General features: G+C 39.6%; 1 protein-coding gene across 1 annotated transcript in view; it reads right to left on the bottom strand.

Annotated features, from left to right (window-relative positions):
• tnn (tenascin N) overlaps positions 1-21,350 on the bottom strand; it is a 29,259-nt gene extending 7,909 nt beyond the window's left edge. The window contains exons 1-12 of the mRNA XM_053330720.1: positions 21,155-21,350; positions 20,662-20,862; positions 20,043-20,417; positions 15,610-15,743; positions 15,378-15,507; positions 13,342-13,524; positions 13,058-13,147; positions 6,338-6,601; positions 3,823-4,086; positions 3,182-3,445; positions 2,441-2,704; positions 1,696-1,959 (exon numbers count right to left, since the gene is read on the bottom strand). Of these exons, the coding sequence (XP_053186695.1) occupies positions 1,696-1,959; positions 2,441-2,704; positions 3,182-3,445; positions 3,823-4,086; positions 6,338-6,601; positions 13,058-13,147; positions 13,342-13,524; positions 15,378-15,507; positions 15,610-15,743; positions 20,043-20,417; positions 20,662-20,862; positions 21,155-21,350 (2,629 nt within the window). The remainder of the gene's footprint in view (positions 1-1,695; positions 1,960-2,440; positions 2,705-3,181; positions 3,446-3,822; positions 4,087-6,337; positions 6,602-13,057; positions 13,148-13,341; positions 13,525-15,377; positions 15,508-15,609; positions 15,744-20,042; positions 20,418-20,661; positions 20,863-21,154) is intronic.
• Between the last annotated feature and the right edge of the window lie 2,447 nt (positions 21,351-23,797).

Raw genomic sequence — 23,797 nt, 5'->3', positions numbered from 1 at the left:
TACAGATATATGCCAATAGAGACCCAGAATAAAGATATAGACCTGGAAACGTGCATGATACGTCCCCTCTTGGTTTGCTGAAAATGCCTAGTATCTCCTTCCAGAGTAATTTCGACTGTCAATTCTGAACATTTTTCTCCTGTATCCATGCACAGTTTACATGCAAATCCAAATTGGAAGTAGCTGCAGGGAACTGCGGTTAGACAGTGAAAAGTGCTTGTGATTGTGGCAACCCATGGACACACCAGGTGGACACCAGCATTGAGGAATATTGTCAACCTGAGGAAAGAGTCCGACCAGACTTTTCATTGTCCTCTTCCGGCAAAAGGTATCTTATTTAGATAAGGGGATAAGCTGCCCCAAGGATACCAATAAACTGGGATTTACACGAGGATCATATTGTTGAATTATTTAAAAAAAAAAAGGCTGAAACAAGGTTCCCCCATGTGTTGGATGTCCTCATAATTAGGAGTCTTGATTTGAGAGGAACTGTTTAGCAGCTGTTTCTCCCCAGTAGCAGCTAGAGGTGTTTTGGATATTTGGAAAGAACAACTCTATGGGCCCTTTTATGCTCCAGGCATGACTAGCTGTGAGTAGACTGCAGGGTAGTCCCAGGACATGCTGGAGGGATTACACCTCTGAGCTGGCATGGGACTGCTCAGGAAGAGCTGGAGTAAGTTATTGGGGGAAAGGATGTCTGGGCTGCTCTGCTTGTCGTGACCTGAATACGCAATTGGCAACTAGATGGATGAACTGATGGGTGGAGACATTGGAAAAGTGCTTTAAACAAACAAGCCGATTCTGATTAGTCTGCCATATGGGAAACACTCTTATTTTTCTTTAGGGGTCTATAAGGGGGTCTCTTATTTCAAAACATCTGTAATTATGGTGCTAGAAGATTTGTTGTATTCAAAATGGATGTAATTGTCAGGTAATTTGGTATTTGAAACCTGTCTCAGCTTGTGTCGAGATCTTCCTGCTTGCTTTGTTTCCCTTGACGGCCCAGATGTAGACAGTGTAGAGGACTCCAGGCCTCAGGCTATTCAGACTGTAAGAGGTGCTGTCTGGTCCCAGAGGGATTTCCCCGCTAAAGCCCTCAGAGGAGCTGTAGGTTAGGACGTAGCCATCAATTTCTGCCTGGACACGATCCCATGATACACTGAAGCTGGACTCTGTTTCATCTCGGGCTAAGAGGTTAGCAGGAGCATCCAGTTCTATAGGAAGATGTTAGTAGAAGATGTTAATACACTACTGATGCAAACTACAATGTACAGATGGGTGACCAAATATGAGTGGATGAACATGAATGCATGGCAGGAGGGGTCAGTGAATGGTTTAATGAACATGGTTTAACATATACCATGGCCTTCACAGCACCATCACCTATTCGCAACCTAAATGAACAGCTTTGGAGGATTGGGTTAGACAATGTTCTCCATCACTATCATCAAAATACCAAATGAGGATACAGCTTTAGAAGGATTGGCGTTCATCCTTCCAGCAGCACTGACGCTGTTTTGGAGGATCCTGATGGCCCAACATATACTAAGACACTTCATGTTGTTTGTTATTCTTTTAATTGGTCACCCATCTGTATGTCATTTAATTTCCTAACGACAAATACTGTGTTGTTAACAGGTCAGTCACAGGAAAATGAGATAATCAACTTCTTGGAGTATTGTTTGATTTTAAGACCTGTCTCGGCTTGTGTCGAGATCTTCCTGCTGGCTTTGTTTCCCTTGATGGCCCAGATGTAGACAGTGTAGAGGACTCCAGGCCTCAGGCCATTTAGACTGTAAGAGGTGCTGTCTGGTCCCAGAGGGATTTCCCCACTAAAGCCCTCAGAGGAGCTGTAGGTTAGGACGTAGCCATCAATTTCTGCCTGGACACGATCCCATGATACACTGAAGCTGGACTCTGTTTCATCTCGGGCTAAAAGGTTAGCAGGAGCATCCAGTTCTATAGGAAGATGTTAGTAGAAGATGTTAATGCACTACTGATGCAAACTACAATGTACAGATGGGTGACCAAATATGAGTGGATGAACATGAATACATGGCAGGATGGATCAGTGAATGGTTTAATGAACATTGTTTAACATATACCATGGCCTTCACAGCACCATCACCAATTCGCAACCTAAATGAACAACTTTGGAGGATTGGGTTAGACAGTGTTCTCCATCACTATTATCAAAATACCAAATGGGGATACAGCTTTAGAAGGATTGGCGTTCATCCTTCCAGCAGCACTGACGCTGTTTTGGAGGATCCTGATGGCCCAACATATACTAAGACACTTCATGTTGTTTGTTATTCTTTTAATTGGTCACCCATCTGTATGTCATTTAATTTCCTAACGACAAATACGGTGTTGTTAACAGGTCAGTCACAGGAAAATGAGATAATCAACTTTTTGGAGTATTGTTTGATTTTAAGACCTGTCTCGGCTTGTGTCGAGATCTTCCTGCTTGCTTTGTTTCCCTTGATGGCCCAGATGTAGACAGTGTAGAGGACTCCAGGCCTCAAGCCATTCAGACTGTAAGAGGTGCTGTCTGGTCCCAGAGGGATTTCCCCACTAGAGCCCTCAGAGGAGCTGTAGGTTAGGACGTAGCCATCAATTTCTGCCTGGACACGATCCCATGATACACTGAAGCTGGACTCTGTTTCATCTCGGGCTAAGAGGTTAGCAGGAGCATCCATTTCTATAGGAAGATGTTAGTAGAAGATGTTAATGCACTACTGATGCAAACTACAATGTACAGATGGGTGACCAAATATGAGTGGATGAACATGAATACATGGCAGGATGGATCAGTGAATGGTTTAATGAACATGGTTTAACATATACCATGGCCTTCACAGCACCATCACCAATTCGCAACCTAAATGAACAACTTTGGCGGATTGGGTTAGACAGTGTTCTTCATCACTATCATCAAAATACCAAATGAGGACACAGCTTTAGAAGGATTGGCGTTCATCCTTCCAGCAGCACTGACGCTGTTTTGGAGGATCCTGATGGCCCAACATATACTAAGACACTTCATGTTGTTTGTTATTCTTTTGATTGGTCACCCATCTGTATGTCATTTAATTCCCTAACGACAAATACGGTGTCGTTAACAGGTCAGTCACAGGAAAATGAGATAATCAACTTTTTGGAGTGTTGGATTTAAGACCTGTCTCAGCTTGTGTCGAGATCTTCCTGCTGGCTTTGTTTCCCTTGATGGCCCAGATGTAGACAGTGTAGAGGACTCCAGGCCTCAAGCCATTCAGACTGTAAGAGGTGCTGTCTGGTCCCAGAGGGATTTCCCCACTAGAGCCCTCAGAGGAGCTGTAGGTTAGGACGTAGCCATCAATTTCTGCCTGGACACGATCCCATGATACACTGAAGCTGGACTCTGTTTCATCTCGGGCTAAGAGGTTAGCAGGAGCGTCCAGTTCTATAGGAAGATGTTAGTGGAAGATGTTAATACACTACTTATGCAAACTACAATATGCACATGGATGACAAAGTATGAGTGGAGAAACATGAATGCATGGCAGGAGGGGTCAGTTTAATGACCATGGTTTAACATATACGATGGCCCTCACAGCACCATCACCAATTCGCAACCTAAATTAATAATTTTGATTGGGTTAGAGTGACAGTGTTCTCCATCACTGTCATCAAAATACCAAATGAGGAAACAGGTTTAGAAGGTATGGTGTTCATCCTTTCAGTAGACTCTAAGCCAAGCAGCACTGAAGCTGTTTTGGAGGATCACAGGAAAACGAGATAATCAAGAACTTGAATTTGAATATGTGTTGGATTTAAGACCTGTCTCAGCTTGAGTTGAGATCTTCATGCTGGCTTTTTTTCCCTTGATGGCCCAGATGTAGACAGTGTAGAGGACCCCAGGTCTCAGGCCAGTCAGCAAGTAAGAGGTGCTGTCTGCCCCAACTGGGATTTCCCCACTAGAACCCTCAGAAGAGCTGTAGGTTAGGACGTAGCCATCAATTTCTGCTTGGACACGATCCCATGATACTCTGAAGCTGGTCTCTGTTTCATCTTGCGTCAAGACGTTAGTTGGAGCGTCCATCTCTGCATGGGGAGTTATGGTTAGTAAAGACTACTAATGACTACATTAAGTGCAAACATAACACTAACTACACACCTCTGATACAAAATGCTGAAATAATCTCAACATTACTATAATGACCCAATTTGTTTTGTTTTTTACTATGAACTATGTTAATCAAAAGCATGCAACAAAATGAGAATGAAAGAATACAGTAACTGTTAATAAAAATCATAACCACTGTTGTCTTACAATAACACTGGTTGACATATATCATAAAGTATTTTTCTCCAGCTCATGTGCCATCTTTAGAATATTGTGCATTTAGAGACTTGGTGAACATCACTATAATTCTAAATCAGCTGTGGATGGTTTAAGTTTCCACATGACCCATAAGAAAGGTTAATTAATAGCTATTATATGTGTGGACATCATGGAGGAAGACATCTATACATCTCTTTGATTAGTATTCATTATATATATGAACATTACGGAGGTGGACATCTGTACATCTCTTTGATTAATATTCATTATATATGTGAACATTACGGAGGTGGACATTTGTACATCTCTTTTACTTCTGGGGATCTCATACTGAACGGCACACAAAGGGCAGCTCACTGTGCTGTTGTCTGTTTGTGTTTTTAAATGCACAGTTATTCTTAGAGAGATACTGTAAGCAGATTTGGTTTATACTGTAAGATTTTGCAGTAGTTTGCAATATCTAAATATGGGTAGGTGTGAGTGCAGAGCACTAAAATGCACACCCCTTTGATTTTGAATAACACAGAAGGTGAACGATTTCATATTCCACAAATACATTCACTCACACACATTTCAGTCTCATCTGTTTCTACTCATAACAGAAAAAACAGTAACATTTGCTTCTCCCGTCCTTCTGCATGGCATAACTCATGGAGATTCAAACAACACTTTTACCATCCCCAGTCAGTAAAGTGAGTTACTTCAGATGTGCACTCCTGCTGTGTGGTGTATAAGTGAGGCTACTGGAACTAACATGTCTGCTTCCCTCGTCAAAAACAGGAAAAAAATCTGAGATCTAATGAAAAAAGATTCAAACTGTGTATAAAAATAGAAAAAGGGGAAAAGTACATCTAGTATATTCTGCAAACACATAAATACTAAACCACTTTTACCCATTTTATGAAAATCAATCCATTAGTGGCAAAAAATAAATGCATTTCTGCTTACACACACCCACACATGTGTCACAACATAACCCATGCCTGCAGCACCATATACTTGAAAATTATTAATAGGATAAAAAACTGTGGATTTTACATTTGCTGCTCTTGTACTGTGTTATTGACATTTCAGACATTTGTACTGTTATTATTTAATGCATCCATGACATCAGAGCAAATGTTAAAACTATTTCTTTTCTTTTCTGTTGAATGTAAAACTGCCCTTAAAGTTTTTGTTGCCCATTTTCAACTAAACGTTATAGCAATCTGGATAAAAGTCAGTCAGCTCTCACAGTTGTTGTTCTTATGGCTTGTCTGAGAAACATAAATGCAAACAGACAGCAACAGCTGCTAAACTTCATAACAACAGGATTAAAAGACAGCAGAGCACAAAAGACAGGAGACACAAAATACCTGGCTTAGTTGACTCAACAAAATTGTCTCTTCTCAAACTTCTGACAGACATTCAGCCCCAGGCTCACCTTTAAATCACCTTTAACTCAAGTGTCCAGTCTAATTATGTTAAATAGCCTTTTTAGTTGAGAGTTCAAGTTTCGCTCTTGACAATTAGGAAAAGAGGGGTCAGTGTGCTAAGTGTAATATTTCTACCCTGACGCTTTTAGCTTCTTGCCATCATGAAAAACCCCAGACAATTATGCAAAACACCAACACACAAAAGATGAAAAGGAAATGATTGTTACATAGTACATAAGGACAATTTGAGCTATTTTTCCTACACAAAGGATCTGAAGAAAGAGAGACACATCTTTCCTGCAGGGCGTAAAGATGAAAGAGGCCTTGCATGAGATATTTGGTAATCACATGCCATTGTCCACACCTTCAGCAATTATAAAGGACACTTTTGTTGTTAGATTCCAGATTCAACATGGTGTTTAAAGAGATTAGTTAGTTCTAGTTAGTTCTTATCTTTTTTTGTCTTACCTTTGTGGAGTTCAGTGCTTACTTTCTATCAATCTCCAGTCTGTCATTTTCTGCAAGTCTCTTTACACAGAAAACAAAACACATCAACCCCTCCTCTAATGATTCCAGATCTCACTCGAAAATGTACCTGTTTCAGCTTCTGTTGACGTCTTCCTGCTGACTTTATCTCCCTTGTAGGCCCAGATGTAGACAGTGTGGAGAACTCCTGGTCTCAAGCCAACCAGCCTGTAAGAGGTGCTGTCACGTCCTACAGGGATCTCAGAACTGGACCCATCATCAGAGGTGTAGCTCAACATATAGCCATCTATTTCTGCCTGGACTCGATCCCATGAAACAGTTGCAGTGTCCTCTGTTACCTCGGTGGTGACAAGTTTTGTAGGAGCGTCAATGTCTGAAGAAATAGAGATAAGATGAAGAAAGAAAGACTTAGGCAGGTTTTAAGCCTTTCCTCTTACTCCGTGGAGCACAAAGCATAAACCAACTGCACCCACGGTATAGCAAACAGCGACCAAGAGACATCACAATGATATACCACACAGAAACAAGACAACTATAACCCACCTCCATACCGCCATACAACCAGTCAACAAGAGTGTGGCAGGTACAGCAGGAGTAAACAGCACAACATGTGAGGTACTGGTGATAAACCAACAACTCTCCTTATCTAAATGTAGCTTCCAAAAGACCAATATTATGATTCATGTGAGAATTTTCTAATCTGCATGGTTGAGGGTAGGGTAAAATCTTGGTAATGGTTAAAGAGATTAACATTGACTGTTACTAGAAGAGAGGATCTGAACTGTAGTCTCCAGTGACCAGTCAGTGACCTCCACTCTGAAAGGTTTTGAGGTAAATCCACATTACTTGCTCACCATTTTCTACCTTGAGTGAGTTTATTAATAGCTGTGGAGAATCATTGTTTGTATGACCACAAGGTTGCATGTTAAGAAAACACAGAAAAACCATTTATGATTTATGCTGGAGTTTTTCTAATGAGGCGCCTCTGTAGAGTGCATTTTGATGATAAACTGATGACACGTGTGATGCATACAGTATATGTCCTGTATCAATTCAGATTTAATTTTAATCCAGTAAATCATTATAATATTAAAATCAATATATACAGTACAAATGGTTATATAGTCTCCTCTGTTTTGGATCCTCCCTGTATGGCTTCAAGCAGCATGATTTAGATTTAGAGGTGTTTTAATCAAGCCCCTTTTTTAAAAAATAGTAATGCTTGTTCTCCTTTTGATGAAGCTTTGTTGAGGTGGTCTCAGTGGATAAAGCATGCAGGTAGAAGTAAGCAGCACAACTACTCTGCAACAGCCTCAAAAAAGAAATACAGAGCGCTTTTAAGAAATGTCTTTGTTTGTTGTTTGTCTTTGTCAATCCACTGGATGTGGCATGAAGAATTTTTCCAGTAGAAACTCATATAAGCTTGTTACCCAGAGTTTTGTCTCATACGAACAATAGCAATTTTGTAGTCTGACTCAAAGAAAGAGCTCTGAGAAGCCCTTCAAAAGAACATCAACAGCAGACAACATGACCCGTGATCTTGTCCTGTCCACTAAGTTCCACAGGATGAGCGGCAGGAGCATAGCAGAACACAGTGCCTCTGTTTGTAAAGTCAGTGGGTTTGAGGCATCACAGCAGACATATGGGAGAGGCAGGCGGAGAAGTCAGTAGGGCATGTGTGTGGATAGGTGTTTGTCTCTGTCGAGGGAATCTCAATGAAAGTAAAGAGAGAGAGGAACAAAGAAAGTGAAGGGAGACAGAGAGAGAGAGAGGATAAAAGACAGAGACACAGATGCATAGTCAGAGAACCCAACAGAGACGCAGAGGAAGTGAAGAGAAATGTAAAAGTAATCATCATTTAGGATTATTCCTCTGTGCAACCGTTCAGTCAAGGTCAGTCTTGTGTCACTGTGCAGTCCGCATCATGAAAACTGATTGATGATGCGTCCAGGAGAAAACTCCACACACACCACCTCTTTCTCTCTGGTCTCTTCTCCTGCTGTCACTTTTCTGTCCTTGTGGCTACACTGCTTGACAGTCTGTCATGAGCTAAACACAGAAAGAACATATAATCGCTCAATTTTAATTAAGTTTGAGTGTTTCCTCCAAGGTCTAAAAATGAAAGGTCATTCAAGTGAGCTTAGAAGGCCTCTATCTGCTCATCATGGAGAAACACAATCATATACACACACATTTATATGATGTGTGTGTTGTGGCATACAGTATATTCACACAGACTATGAACTTGATAATGATTTCACTGTTTCATACCAGGCAGATTGTAAGTAGGTTTGCAACTTGTAATGTGGCAGCAACTGGGACGAGGTGGTAACACACCCTAGGAGTAATCTCACTTTGGTGGCACAGGTAGTAGAATATATATTATATTTAGACATTGTACACATACTAGTGCACAAGGCAATCTGTTGAGTTCACTAAGGCAAAACACCAAGAGAGCTCTGGTGAAGACGGCTTGACTTGAAGTTTTACCTTTTACTTTTCAAACTTTCCTACAGGCAATCTGAGGAACTTTTTATCATATACTGCACAATTTTTGTTTTGATACATGTTGGCCACAGATGTCTACTTAATTCAATAATAGTAAATACAATAAATAGTAAATACAATAAATGGGTTTTGAATTGATTAACAGCAGCGAGACATAACAAAACAGCCATGAAAATGAAAACCATTTGACAGCTTGAAGCAGAGTCTGCTCCTGGTTCAAATTGTTAATTGGCTTGCACCCGTCTAACTAAAGATTATATTTATACAATGCCTTGTTCTCCTTCAGGATATAAGATCCCTTATTGCTTGTTTGTTAACCTCTCAAAAAAGAAGTACACCTCCTTTTGCTCTGTATATTCCGTATAGCTGCTGTCTCGGCTGTCTGATGTGTTCTATATGTTATTAGATGTTTTTCCAAGAACTACGACTTTCAGGGGATGCCTGCATTCGCTGTGTAGTTACAGAATATGATGGATCTAGTTAAACCAGACGTTCTACCCCACTAGCTGTGTAGCGACAGTGGCTACTGGGCTACACAATATGAGTTGTGGCTTTGTCCATTTGGAAAACAGCTTATCCATTATGGCTGGCATTTCCACAGAGGCTTTTTTCGACCACAAGGCGCACAATAACAGGCCGTCTTTTCATTTACAGCCTCACAGCTTTACTGTACAGTGGAAGCCATACAGTGTGTCTGTGGATGGAGCCAAGGGAAAATATGTGTCAATAAGTTGGCATTCTTTTAGAGACTACAGTATGTCAGGTGTGAAATGATGTATGTTACAGTATGTGGTGAAGTCCCCTGGCCACAGGATTTTTTAAAATATTTTTATGTTTGTCCAATAATTTATTTGTACTGTAAGCAACTCTTAAGTCTTCGTGACTGCCTTGCTTAGGGCTTTAATTCACAGAACAAGAGTTTTTTTAAGGATATAGCAACACTGTATAAAGCAAACAATAATGTGTAACCGTGACGCAAAGTAGACAAATATGATTGATAAAAATGATACAAATGTAACAAATATTGTACATGTCAAGGAGTCATCAGGTCATCCCCACGTGAAAACCCTAACCCTAACCCTAACCCATAAGCAGTACATGTAGTATATTACAGATATATATTGAAGATAAACACTAATGCATGCAAAAAGCTAACTTTTTAGGATACTATTTTGTATCACACACACATAACTACACTAAAGCTATAAATGGCAGAACCCCCCCCCCCCAGAAATAGCTCTATACGTATAGAGCTATTTCTACCGCATCAAACGTGTCTCTTGCACACTACAGTTTACTGCTAAATATAATGCTGCAAAAAATGTTGATACTGAAAGTGTAAGTAAAATGTTCAGTGACAATTTATTCCTTTTTTTCTGTCATAATATCTGTCTTGCAGTACAATATCCACATGTAATAGACATAATCCACATATATCCAGGCAGCAATTAGTCTACACTTTCATTGTTTGTCAAAACCAATTTAATAAACAGAGAAAGAAGAGTTCATTTAGTGGGCTTGAGTTTGACCTTTTATGAATCCTTCATGCATCCTTCCTTCCTGTCTTCATAAAATCTCCCTTCTCACATTTTTGCTTGCCATTTTCCTGGCGTCAACTGCACAGAACTAGTTTAAAAAACCTCTGATGGACAAGCCTGAGCAGACAGGGTACTCCCACTGGACCAAATGAGGTGCTATAGTGTGTCGAGATAACATAAAGACTCAACATTCGTTCCGTCTTCCAAAGCCAAGTCCATCTGCTTTCGGTTAAGTGGGCCTTGGTGGTGACTTTATTGAATCTGAATCAGCAGTAGCAGCCATGGTATTTTGTGTTTATACGCTTTATAATCTTTTGGCACGTTAGTGAGAATGAAATGTCTGCTTCAAGTAGAGGTTCCTTTGATTATGGTGTTTTCCGAAATGTTATCTGTCACTGAATCTTTTTACTTTGGAACTGGTGGTAATGGAGGGACACCATAAAATCACCCAGAGAATCAAACACACACACACACACACACACACACACACACATACACACACACACACAGGAACACACACAGACAGTACATATTGAGTGTGCATATGATGTAAGGCCAGCACTATTTCCCATACCACAGGCTGAGAGAGGCTGATTTATAGAGCCACCGCACTGGATGCACACATAGAAGGTCAACCATAAATATTAAATACAGTGCCATTCAGTGGCTATATACAGCATACAGTTCATTCCAGCCTTCATATTAAACTAGTTGCAAGGCCAAGCTGGATACTAATTTCATATTCAACACCATATGCAGCGTTGTCAATAAAAACACGTTTTAAATTTTGCCTGCGTGATCTTGCATAAAACAGATTCCCACACTTTCCCATTAATTCAAGGGGTCTATTTTCTCTTGTTGGGATCAAAGTACAGTGCACGTAAAACTGGGTATTTTTCAGTGAGATTTTGGGTAAAAATGTTCATATTGTGAAACCAGTGAGCAAGAGAGATAAGACTGAAAGACAGTGCGGGACCACTACAAAATATGATTAAACAATCATGACCACAGTGAAATGTGAAAGAATTTTAGATGGAGAAATAATGGAAGACAGATGGTAAAAGTGAAGAGAAAATGAAAGAATATCTCTCTACAATGAAGCGTCTATAATGGAAAGAGTCAGCTATAGCCTCTGAGGAGAAAGCTCAGTTTCATAATAACAACTGTAGCTACACAGTAATGCATTATGTACAGCTGCATTATGTCACTAAATGGCTTCTGTGTGACCCTTTATTTTTATATTCTGACTTTCTTGACTTCTCATTTTTCCGCATTTTACTTGTGTTCTCCGATAATTCCTGCTCATTTCTCGCCCTGATTTCTCTCTGTACCCTTACCACAGTTGCTGTGCGATTTGTGTATTTTCCATATTTTCTACTTATGTTCTTTTTATCTCTTACCCCATATAACCATGCTGGCCCAAGGCACACAGCATGTTTGGGAAGATAATAGGTGACTGTTGCACCATGCCAGTCATCATGAAACCAGCACAACCTTGCTGGCAAGCAGAACTGAGGGCTATCCCTCTTCAATCACCTCTAAAAGCCTTTTCGTGCAGCACCTAAAATGAAGGATTGCAGCTACTGGAGTGAAGACAAGCCACTGTCTGTCTGGTGTAGATTAGCACACACGCTAACACACTCACATGCAATTACCACACGAGTAGGTGGCAAACTTACACAGAAAAAAAAAGATTAGCACTGACAGGAGGCTCTTGAGTACCTGACTGGCTTCAAAAGAAGAGAGGTGAGTCTTGAAAATACCTAGCTAACACTGACGACTAAAAACCATTAAATTGGCTGCCTCAGGGTCTAAAAAAACAAAGAGACTGATTTTGAATCAAGTGAGCACTCAGGGTGGATGAGACAAGAGGTGAGGGAGGACAGAAAGTAAGGGGAAAAAAGACAAAGAAGTAAAAAAAGAAAGTGTAAATGAATAGGATAATGACAATGACTGAAGACCTGTCGTGCCATTGCTGACCATTTGTAAGTCAAATAATAACTTTAAGCAACTGAATGTCAAGACCAGCTGCTGGAGCAAAATTCTAAAATGAATTTCTCCTCACGTCCTAAAACTGGTCCAAAACACGGTTAGACCGAACACGTATAATTCAATACCACACTGCTAAAATCCAACATTACCAGATGGAGTCTGTAAATCACAGACCTTCTCACCTCAACCATCAGGGAGCATCTTGTAGTCGTTATACCATTCATATCATATTTCCCCTCAGTGACCATGCTCACCACAGACATTAGAACCTGTCTAGATTATTACGTTATAAATTCCAGCCTTCCATCATTAACCCATAATTGAACCTCTTGCTGGATATATTCATTCATTTATTATGCTATTATCATTGGCTGTGTATTGAAGGTAATACCAGGTTGTATCAAGTGATATGTCACAATTGTGTGTGACAGATTATGTGTTTTTCCTATTAAATCCTGACCACTGGTGAATTATAGGTGCCAGTAAAGGGGCTAAGAGACCATCTTTGATAGTGCACCCAATTGAAAGTGGAATATGGCTATCCTCACTGTGTTTCAGTTCCACAAGTGGCTGATCTATTATTTTAAGTGTCATCCAATTCAGAAAGAGCCAGTGGTAGCACAAATGCAGTGTAAATGCAATTTCTGTTTGACCGTATTCCATTTCAGGAACATTGGGTCCATTTTGTGCTCTCTAATAATATAGAATTTATCAAAGTGCTGGTCACCTCTAAAGCACAGTAACCCATTGCCACATTAAGTTAAATGGATCCTGAATGTGTTGATACTGACCTGTGGCACCCGTGACAGAGGAAGATTTTCCTTCAGTGGTTCCTTTGATGGCCTGCACTGAGATCAGATACTCTGTCCCTGGATACAGACCTGCAGAAAGACACATTTCTTTTAACTCTAAAATGGCAAATATGCAATAAACTGCAGTCTTTGCTGTTATGATACTCAAGTAATTGCATGAATTATCAGTTTATGATGTCATGACAACATATTATACATGTTCTAGTTTTTACATGTATTCAGGGCTTCTGTCCAAATTGGGTTTCATCTATATCACTACTTACCCACAATAGTGTGTTTGGTTCGTGCCTCTTGACTCATCTGGATGTTCATTTCTTCCTCTTGGCCTGCTGGGTCAGTGTGTGTGAGCCTGAAGTGATCCACTTCAGCTTGTGGGTTCTTCCAGTCCACCTCGATAGAGACTTCTGTCTGACCAAGAACTCGGATATCATTGATAGCGGATACATCTGGGAAGGATAAAAGTGTTCATAGCAATAGCAAGGTCATTAAAAATGGACAGCAAGGGAGAACAGGGAGTACAGACATGATCCTTAAACTGGAAATCCTGAGTTAAAGCCCCTGAATTGGCAAGAATCTGCCCTGCTTTGCTCCCACATGTCCTTGATCACCCTGAAATGTGAGCTTTCTGGGAAGGAGGCCGAGCAGGATTTCCATTTTGGTAATAAAGTAAATAAAACCAAAGAAATTAGAAGTTTTAAATATATATAGAGTTATGAGTTTTTGTGTCCTGATATATAAAAAATTGCAATCAGTTGTAGTAAGTTCTGACTCTTTTTTGTGTCCTACTGTACATATGTAAGTTGAGATTTGAATGTATTTAATTGTGAACAGGCTAACACTGAGTGATTGCTGATTATGAAATACTTAAATAATGATCAATCTTACATAATGAAATTATTAAATAAAATTGGCTTGTGACTGCATAGAAATGTAAACAGTTATTAAATTATTGTTTTCAGCATGACCAGCATTAATGTCACAGAAGTCACAGATAGTACATATTTAAAGTATAAGTTAAGTATTTTAACACATGCCGCTTGGTATATTCAGCATTTCTTGGCATAAGTATATGAAATATATGTAATTGCACATACAGCTAGAGTTCAAATATAGTAATAGCCTAGAGAGATGTGGAGATTTGCAGCATATGGTGGAACAAGACAGAACAATGAGAACAATCAAAACAAAACAAATGGTACTAAATGAAAAAAATGGATTAGCATATTTTAAAAGTCAGCTATTGTGTTTTTCTTGGGGGTGGAAGAGAAACATTCACTTAAACCCTCTTTTGAAGAAACTCATCGTTTGAAGTTGAACTATGTGACCAGTGAAATGAGTGTATGCCTCCCACAACCATAAGCCAGATGATGGTGTGTTTTCTCATGCATTTACGGGAATCCCATGTCCTGTGACGTTTTTCCATGGCTAACCAATGTAACCACATATTAGAGTCGATCTCAATCTCTCCCTCCATCTGTCTGAGTGTCTGTCTCACTCACGCCAACCAATCCTAGTATAGTAAACTCTTTCTTTTCACATCTGTCCTCAACCACATCTGCTAGTGAGTCCCGTTTCCATTAAACACATCCGTAGAGCCATTTCCTCTTAATTACCTTTAAATTGAACAAACCAGCACTCGATGAAACACTTAGTAATGACAGGCTTTAGCTTATTCATTGCTTTTTAGCATAGTGCTTAAAATAAATATACTATTGATTGGGAAACCTCATCTGACACATGGACACTGTAAGTAATCTAGTATAGGTGAAACTGACTTTCCATTCGTGTGTGAACATATGTCTTAAACATGTGACTGCTCATATCAAGAAGTGATACTGAAATGACATTAGGTGACCAAGCTCTTATTGCATGAATTCACAAAGTCCACATTCAAAATGTAGAGGGGGGCCTTTATCTAACACTCTTACCTATTTTTCAGTAAAATTTTGTTTCTTAATCTTCAATACCCCCTTGTGTGTAATAAGAGCCTGCCATTAAGAGTTTTCATGCCTCATTACCCATGTACTTACATTTGACCTCAAATGTGACCATTTAATCCAGGAAAATCTAACTAAATCGTCCATACCTCAGGCCATACCTTGCCCCCCTGCCCATGAGTCTTTTATAGGTCATGTCTGCCTTTGCTCTAAGTCTCTGACACATTTAAAGCCTACACACTTCACCTCACTCCATTCCACTTCACCAGCTCGAAAACATGGTTATTTAGACAAAAGAAACACATTTTAAGGCCTCAATAATATTTGTTGTTTCAGTCCTAATCACAGCTATCTGTGCTCACCTGTGGTAGCCTCAATTCTGTCTGCTTCACTTTGGATGTCTTTGATGACAGCATATACATGGACAATGTAGGTGACCCCAGGAACCAGTCCTGTGATGAGGTATGAGTTTTCTGTGTTGGGAATTCGAACCTACAATAATATGGGTTGAAACACAGATGTTTAAAAAGTGCAGTCTTATGCCACATCCTTTATTTAACATGTCTACGAATGAGATCAAAAAGAGAAACTTGCCTGCTGCAGGGCACTCTCATCACCTTTGGGATGATATGTCAGAGTGTAATACTGCGCCCCACGAACAGACTCCCACTCGACCAGGAGAGAGACGTCAGTCACCCGGACCAGCCGCAGACCCTGAGGACCGAAGACTAAAAAAAAAAAAAAAAAAGAATTACACAGACAAAGAAAAATGCCATTTATTAGCTTCAATTGCTTCCGTGACAGTTTCATGTTCCTGTGTCCATGCAAGAGTTGTGCAAATCTAATAAAATAAACTCAATTAAAGCCAGGTTTCACAACTCTTCTACCATTTGCTGTCCAATATCAATAACATAATCCATTGCACATGTTCTCAAAACTCACTATTACAAGATTTATTCAACTTTAACAATAAATGTAGATTACTTCAGCAGGTTTTACGTCTCTGGAAGGTGAAAGCACATTAAAATGAAAACAGTGGCTGCCTTGAAGGTTGGACAAATTTCTTCAACACCTTTGTGTTATGCAGTTACTGTGTCATTTTTCCTTACAGCCTCTCTACTCTCTTACCTGTCTCCCAAAAGTCATGAAACAAGCAAAAGGAATGGAAACTGGAAAAAGATATGTATTTATTTTATTGTTGTATAATACAAGGGCAGAGTTCTTCAAAGGAGATGATGGGGAAAATATGGCAGAGGGGCGAATAAGAAGGTATGTAACTATGGGGGATTACAATAACAAAATAGCAGCCAAAAGACAGAAGACAGCAAGTCAGCATTGCTGTGGAGTGAGGCTTTCTATAAACAAGAACTCTGTGGGCATGATAGAGGAAAATATATGGTAGGTGGTGGTAGATTTAAAGAAGTAAAGTATAGTACGTAAGCATATTTCAAGGGAAAAATGTGAAATGGGTGGTGAAGGAGTCCACCATAACTTTGGCAGGGAAAGAATTCACATCAGGTTTAGACGCTGTTCCACACAGCTAAGTATGGAAGCTTAATGTTTTCCTTCAAAATGCAGCAGTCTTTTTCCATCCAGTAGCAGCTAATATCCCCCTGTTGCTACTCAGGGCATGACTATCAACAATCTTTACCCTTAAATAATATTTCAGACCAGCTTGGGTCAATAAATGAACATGTTGATATTGGAAAAAGTGGAACATTAGGAAGATTTGTGTATTCTCTGATTGAAAAAAGGAATAAATGACTCAGGCAACATGTTTGAACTTTTAAGACTAAATCTGCAGTGAGCGAGCACAAAAGTATCAGCATGAATGTTGCTCAAAATATGTTCCTGTTTACTATAATTTTAACAAGTTCTCCATCTGTTTTTAATATTTATATATTAGTCACATGAATCACATTTCTGAACTAATTGACATAATATGGTCCAAGACTAAATTCAAAGGGGGCGTTATGTTGAACAGAATCTTTTTGTCTTTGAATGTGCCGTAAATGACAGGAAATATTTCTGAGACAGTCAAAGAGAATACAGTAAGAAGTATCCAAAGCATGTGCATTGTGTTGATGTGGCTTTAAAAACTTAACTATGTTCACTTTTCATAATCTCATCATTATCATTAGATCCAGATTACTTCATTAGATGTGGTTGCTAGACATTCCTCTTTTTTCACCATAATATGGTGGATTAACATTAACATCTGCCTTAGATTAAAAAACACCATAAGCTATAATCGATAGTGTTGAATTAAGCAGAACCATCCCAGATGTACAGTATAACTAAAACATCACTTCAAGAGGTCATTACCCAGGGAGCAGATTGACAACCATCATGCAGGTGTTGAAATGGCAAGCGGCCACATAAAACAAATAAAGTCTTCACTGTTTTGCTTTTGTGCTGCTCTTCTCCCAGTGCTTATTACCATTATTATTACTAACACCTAGAATCAACACAATGTATTATTTTTTCTTACCTCCCACTCTCCCTTCCTCCCTGACTTTTCCTCTGACATGGTGCCACTGTTGATATTGGAATCTGTTCAATAGCACCTAAGCACGAAGTTAGCTATACTCTGACCCTGCAGAGCAAATCCCAGGTTGAAGAAACTAAATCACCATCAAGGTTTTGACCTGCTACTGTGAAGACTGAACCATTTACACTCTACTCTAGTCTCTAAAATTGTGGCTCAGGACCTGACATTGATTGTGTGGCATCAAATCTCAGTTTTTTTAAGTATGTGCTCTCTACTCTGGGTTAAATGCAGAGAAGAAATGCCATAGACAAGTACAGACAGATATATAAGCTTATTCTGTGGGGAAAAGCACTTTGACAAAGCCAAATTATTTGCCACTAACCTGCAGCTAAATCGTCAAGATCTCCTTAGAAACTGTCACAAACTCGAAGTGTGAACTTAGTGAATGAAACTGTCTGTGCTTGGCTGCCACTGCTCACCTTTCTGCTTGTCTGACCTGAAATTGCCACAAAGATGGAATTGTGTGCTCTGTTCCTCAGGCAGTATAGCAATAGTAGTTTGGTGAGCTGTGCATTTAGCAGGAAAGGTGATGAGTCTTCTACATGGTTGAAGCTAGATGGAGTCCGAAAAAGACTGACAGGCGCTCTTTTATTCCTGTGGTATTATGTGACCTGATGTCATAAGTTATCTTGAGGTCAAAGCTACCAGCGGTGATGGGGTCAGCTCACTGAAAGGACCCCATCAGCTGCTATATCTGAAATAACTCTTGGAGAGATTCTTTGAATACCACAGAAGTAGGTCACTTTGGCTGTATGATAACTGCCGTAACTGTAGGTTCAGTCAAAGATGCTTACATCAATTCTACCAATTAAATTCTAACAGAACTTAGTTTGTTGTTAGAATTGGCCAATAGTGTTCTGTTCTTTATGGCACATTGTTAATTATTAAGTTTTATTCTGGATCTGATTTCTGATTGGTTGAATATCTTAATTCTCTAAGCTCTGATGGAGATGAATAATTTTATGTCTCCTTGCTCTTTTTTATTTATACTGTAAAAAGCAACATACTGTACAAAACATTCAGGCAGTAGCTTCTCACATTAACTATTGCTTTTCCCGGTTAAAAAGGTTAAATGTCATGGATTTATCAGCTGTTGCTTATTAGCATTAATTTGTAATGGCTAACTCACATACATACGTCACTCTGTAACATCACTTTATGGACTTTGTGTTTTTGTGCTCCATTGAGACCAATAGTGTGGTAACTCTTCTCTACAGAAATGATCTAGCTGATTGCTCCCACTGTAACTTATATCATAACATGTTAATGGTTCTGCATTGTGGCTGCCAGTATTTGGAACAAGTAACTTGTGAAAAATGAGGAGTAATCAACACTTATGCTGTTCATCTCAATTTCAGGTTTCATACAGATTGTGAACAGTAATTAGTCTTCCACTCAAAATTATAATTTCTCTGCCTTCTCAACCAACAAATGATGATTACAAATCTTTGAGTTTTGCTCATAAATGTTAAAAGGTAAACAAGGATTTCATGACAGTTATACACTGATTCATCATCATTAATCCATAAAGCAGCACGATGAGAACTGTTTGGTGAGAAAGCTCTGTACCTGCATGAATACTACTAGAATTAATAATGGCTGTTCTCCATTTAGCTGCTTTGGTTTCAGGGTCCTGGTACTGTGCATGCTGGCTCACAGTCACACTGCCATGACTGAATTGGACACTTGAATCCCCACATTAACCAGTCAAAGTATCAGCTGTGAAAAAGACCTATCGCCAATCAGCTGATGAGCTATGGATGCTGAAATATGAATCAAACAGATCATAGCAGTTCAGCCGTAGCAAGTGCAATAGTGTACATGTTAAGAATGTAGTATATTCTAAAGGTTTTTACTAAATGATATACTGTTGCATGGAAATGTATATAATGGTGAATTTAGCTATAGGGGAAAGTGTTTTAAATGGTCCATTAGCTGATTGTAGCATCAGTGTTTCAATGACAAATTCACAGTGTCATGTCAGTTTAACCAAAAGAGGTGACTGTATAAAGAAGGTTAAACTAAATTCAAGCCTTGGCTATAAAAAGTTATTATGCTGCATGATAGGAAATATTGCTGGTAGCAAGGCTAAGAACTGGCCTCAGGGAGAAATCTTGCATGAATGATCTATGATATGCAAGGAGCAAATAGACTTTAATACACTGTTGAACACTTTTCTAGATACATTTCTCTCCAAGACTTTCTGACTCTACTCTACTAACTTATCAGTTCCTCGGGCTTACAGACAGTTAGCAAGATTACTGCTTTCTTTTCCCCCTTTTGATAAGTCTTTATTGGAGGAATTGATGTACAGTCCTGAGAACAAAACACCAGTGGAGCACCTGAACTCTACCACCACCTATTTGTAACTGGGCCTTTAGGCACTCCTAGATATACTCATCAATTATGTATCAAGTTATAATACTGGTTAAAAAAAAACAACAACCCTGTGATATTAAGCATTTGTATAGCTTACCTAATGAACAATCCTCCCCATGGAAGCCTTCATCACAGATGCACAGCCCATCCACACAGCGGCCATTACCAATGCAGTCATTGGGACATTTTTGGATGCTGCAGTCCTCGCCAGTGAAGTGCGGGAAGCATACACATTTTCCATCCACGCAGTGTCCCTTGTCGTTGCAGTTGTCTGGACACAACAACTGGCTGCAGTCATCTCCTGTATAGCCCTGATGGCAGACACACTTCCCATCCACACAACGGCCATTGTCATTGCATTCGTCAGGGCAGGAGGACACTGAGCAGTCTGGGCCTTCCCATCCAGGGTTACAGAGGCAGCTGCAGGTGTCATGTTGGTAGGTACCATGGCCACTACAGCTTGTGTCCACACCTAGAGAAAGGTGAAAAGGTGTTGTTTCTTTACTTACTTTTTATTGATCACATCCCTTTACATATGGATGTAATTTAAACTAGCTCATAGCAAATACAGTGTTGTCAAGGTGTAAAATAAGGTTTTCTGCAGCTCCCTCCCAGCTGCAGCCTACAATTTCCTCTGGTTCACCCTATAAATTCTGGGTCAACGGTTGACTTCCCATCTCAGCTCCCTGATGATATATGGTTGTGACTCAGCCTACCTGCAGCGCCACCTCTTCCACAACATCCCTGAGCACACTGGGTCTTCAGGTAGTTGACTTCTTCTTCCAACCCATTAACTCTGTACAAAAGAGACTTGAAGCTTTCTGACTCCGTACAGTCACACTGGGGCATTTGCAGCCTGAGGTTGTGTCTGAAAGTGATGTCATTCTCTCCATTCACGGTGGTCTCTGTCTGCAGACCTACAGAATAAGACAGAATTCAAAAGTTTTGATTGCTAAATACAGTCAAAAGTTTCTCATTCAAGAGAATGGTAAGGTATATCCAGACTTTTAAATTGTATTGTGTGGTCACAATTGTTCATATAAAATCATACAGTAGATAGGATCTCAGAAAAAAACATTAATTCATGTATTTCTGTTTTTGGTCATCAGTGCCTTGTATAAATGGATAATGCATACTTTCATATTCCTATTCTTGCTTTTTGTACTCATTCTTAGTTGCATTCTGTCTCTTTTTAATTTTGTTTATGACCTGCTTCATCCTGGGTTGGCAGGCGCTCCAGTTTGCAGCTGGTGCTCCCTGGGATGTCGATTTTATAGACGTGGCTGAAGGTGACTCCCTGCTCTGGAGCTGAGGGGTCCAGGTGGTTGTCGGCGGAGCTGAAGCGTGAGATGGTGCAGAGTAGGGCCAGCAGGCTCAGGGCCCTCCACAGAAATCTAGTGGTCATGGCTGGACAACAAGATAAAAGTGTGACATTATTAATTTCTTTGAACCTTCACTGTTTCTTTTTGACACAGGTCAGACATCCCATGCATGCAGGGCACAAATAAGGGATGGGCTACATCTGGATAATTTTCAGCTGATTTCTGAAGTTATTACAAAGCATAAGGCTAGTTTCAAGTGCAACTATGGAATTAAATAAATTATATGTGCCTAAAAAAACTTCTTAATGTTATTATCTAAATTTGGACAGCATCTACATACAGTATGTGCATTCAGAACACTGGCTGGAATGTATTCCCTTAAAATATCACAGAAAGTAGACATTGGTCCTTTCCAAACCAAAAACGTTACATTAATGTATTGTTTCCATGAAACAGTAAAAGGAAATGGAACATTTTGGGCCCCATCTTGCGGTTGGCGCACAGCGGATGGCGGGCATGGTGCATGTGTCTTTGTTAGTTTCCCCCAGCGCAGTTTTCATTTTCTCGCCCTGCGCCCATGTTGTCTAAATAGTAAATGCACTTGCACCAGTCTGTGCGCCTATGGGCGTGTTGGTCTCAAAATGAGGTGTGGTCAGGCGCATCGGTGGGGCGTTGCTATTTTGAGGTAGAGGAAAGCGATTGTGCTACTGACAAAAAAAAAAAACAGGTCTAAAGTCAATGGCGCATATGTTACTGCTACTGTTACACTTGCGCCACACGCTTCATGCCATGCGCTATAGATCGTTAAAATGGGGCCTTAAGAGTTTGATGAGCTAACTCCTGGGAAGAAGGTAAATACGTTTATTTTCCCTTTGAAGGAAAAGTAGAACTATCTTTGTTCAATAAAATGAAGTCAGAATTGTAAAGTTTGCTTACCTGACTTAAGGTAAAACTTTCATAAGAACAAAATGAACTTTGCAACCGAGCCATGTTAAATTCACTTCTAAGATTGTCACACAAAGTGGCATTAGACAAGACTTGACATTCTCCATCTGTTTTTTAGTGTAAGTTTATACATTTTGTAGAGATTGTATCTTTGGCATGAACTTTGTGTTACAGACTACCCAAACTGTAGATGTTTGTCATCATGGCTGATTGGTCCAGGGTTTCTGGGGTTGAAAAAAGGGTCAACTTTATATTTTCCAGTCAGTGTTTTATATGGAACTGAAGACAGAAATACGGTCTGGACAATATATAAGTTACATTATATTCAGTGGTGCACACTGCTGTATATTTAATCTGAGGAAACCTGAACCATCACTGAGGTGTGTGCATGTGTGAGTGTGATGCTCTCAGTCCACAGTATGGCAACAGAAACTGAGCAGTCAGCACTTTTTCACAGATACTTTTGCCCTAAACCATTAATTGTGCTCAGTCAGGCGTTTCAGATCTTCAAGGAGTGCAGAACCTTGTCATCGGTGATGATGTCATTGTATCTAATGACAGTGATGTCATGCGAATCAAAATCCTTGCCGTGGCTTCCCCAAGAAGCCAAATTACATGCTTTCAAAATAGAAGCCCTGCTTTAACGATCAGCTGGCCTTCCTTTTTACTTTGGTCTGAATTTAACTTCCTTGTGTAAAAGTGTAAATAGCAGCAGAAGGAACTTCTGATCTAACTGTGCTGAGTTTGTGCGGTTCATGGAAACACAAAACCTCTAATATAGTGACTGAACACTCAGTAATAAAATGTAGGGGGCCTCACTCTGATGCTTGACAACTGGAAAACTCTACAGCAATATGCAGTAGCAGTATGTGCTGAAATAAATACATTTAACTTTTTTTAATTAATCCTTTAATGCATTTACTGCAAAATCCCAATTTTGTTTCAATGCTGCACATACTATATAATTATACAGGACAGAAACAGGGAAGAGAAACAGAAACGAGGTAAAGTCTCACTTCAAAGTTTTAGACATACTTTAATATGTTAACTATTAAAGCTTAAAGAGAAAATAATTGGATATTTCTAATTTTGTAAATTTATCCTGTTTTCTAACCTGTTTGCTAATAGAGAAATTGACCAACTGGTAGCTCCTGTTTGCTTGTAGAGCATTAAAGGCTAAAACAGATGGAGAAAAAAAATGCAGAGAGAAACAGATCCTAAAATTCCCACTGGACACAGTGTGAGCATTGGCCGGAACATTAAAATGTCAGCAAGTGGACCTAAAACCTACCTATCCTCCAGTCACATGTAACAATACCATTATCTCATTAACAGGGACACTCAGCAGTCAATTTAGGTGAGAATGCCTGACCTTCTGAGTGGTATGAAAAGGTCTTATATTGTTTAAATAACTAAGGTGGAGAGCTACTTTCTTCAATTGGACACAATCTGTTTTTAGTAGAATAAACTTTGGTTAAAGCACCACCATTCAGATGATTTATGCAAGACATCTCAAGTAGCTATGTTACTGAAAATGCTCCAGTCCATTTTTAGAGAGAGAAATAGTAATTAGTATGAACTGTTT

Source organism: Scomber japonicus, chromosome 12 (assembly GCF_027409825.1).
Source record: "Scomber japonicus isolate fScoJap1 chromosome 12, fScoJap1.pri, whole genome shotgun sequence".
In the NCBI taxonomy this organism is placed as follows: domain Eukaryota; kingdom Metazoa; phylum Chordata; class Actinopteri; order Scombriformes; family Scombridae; genus Scomber; species Scomber japonicus.
This window is presented reverse-complemented; position numbering and strand designations above follow the sequence as displayed.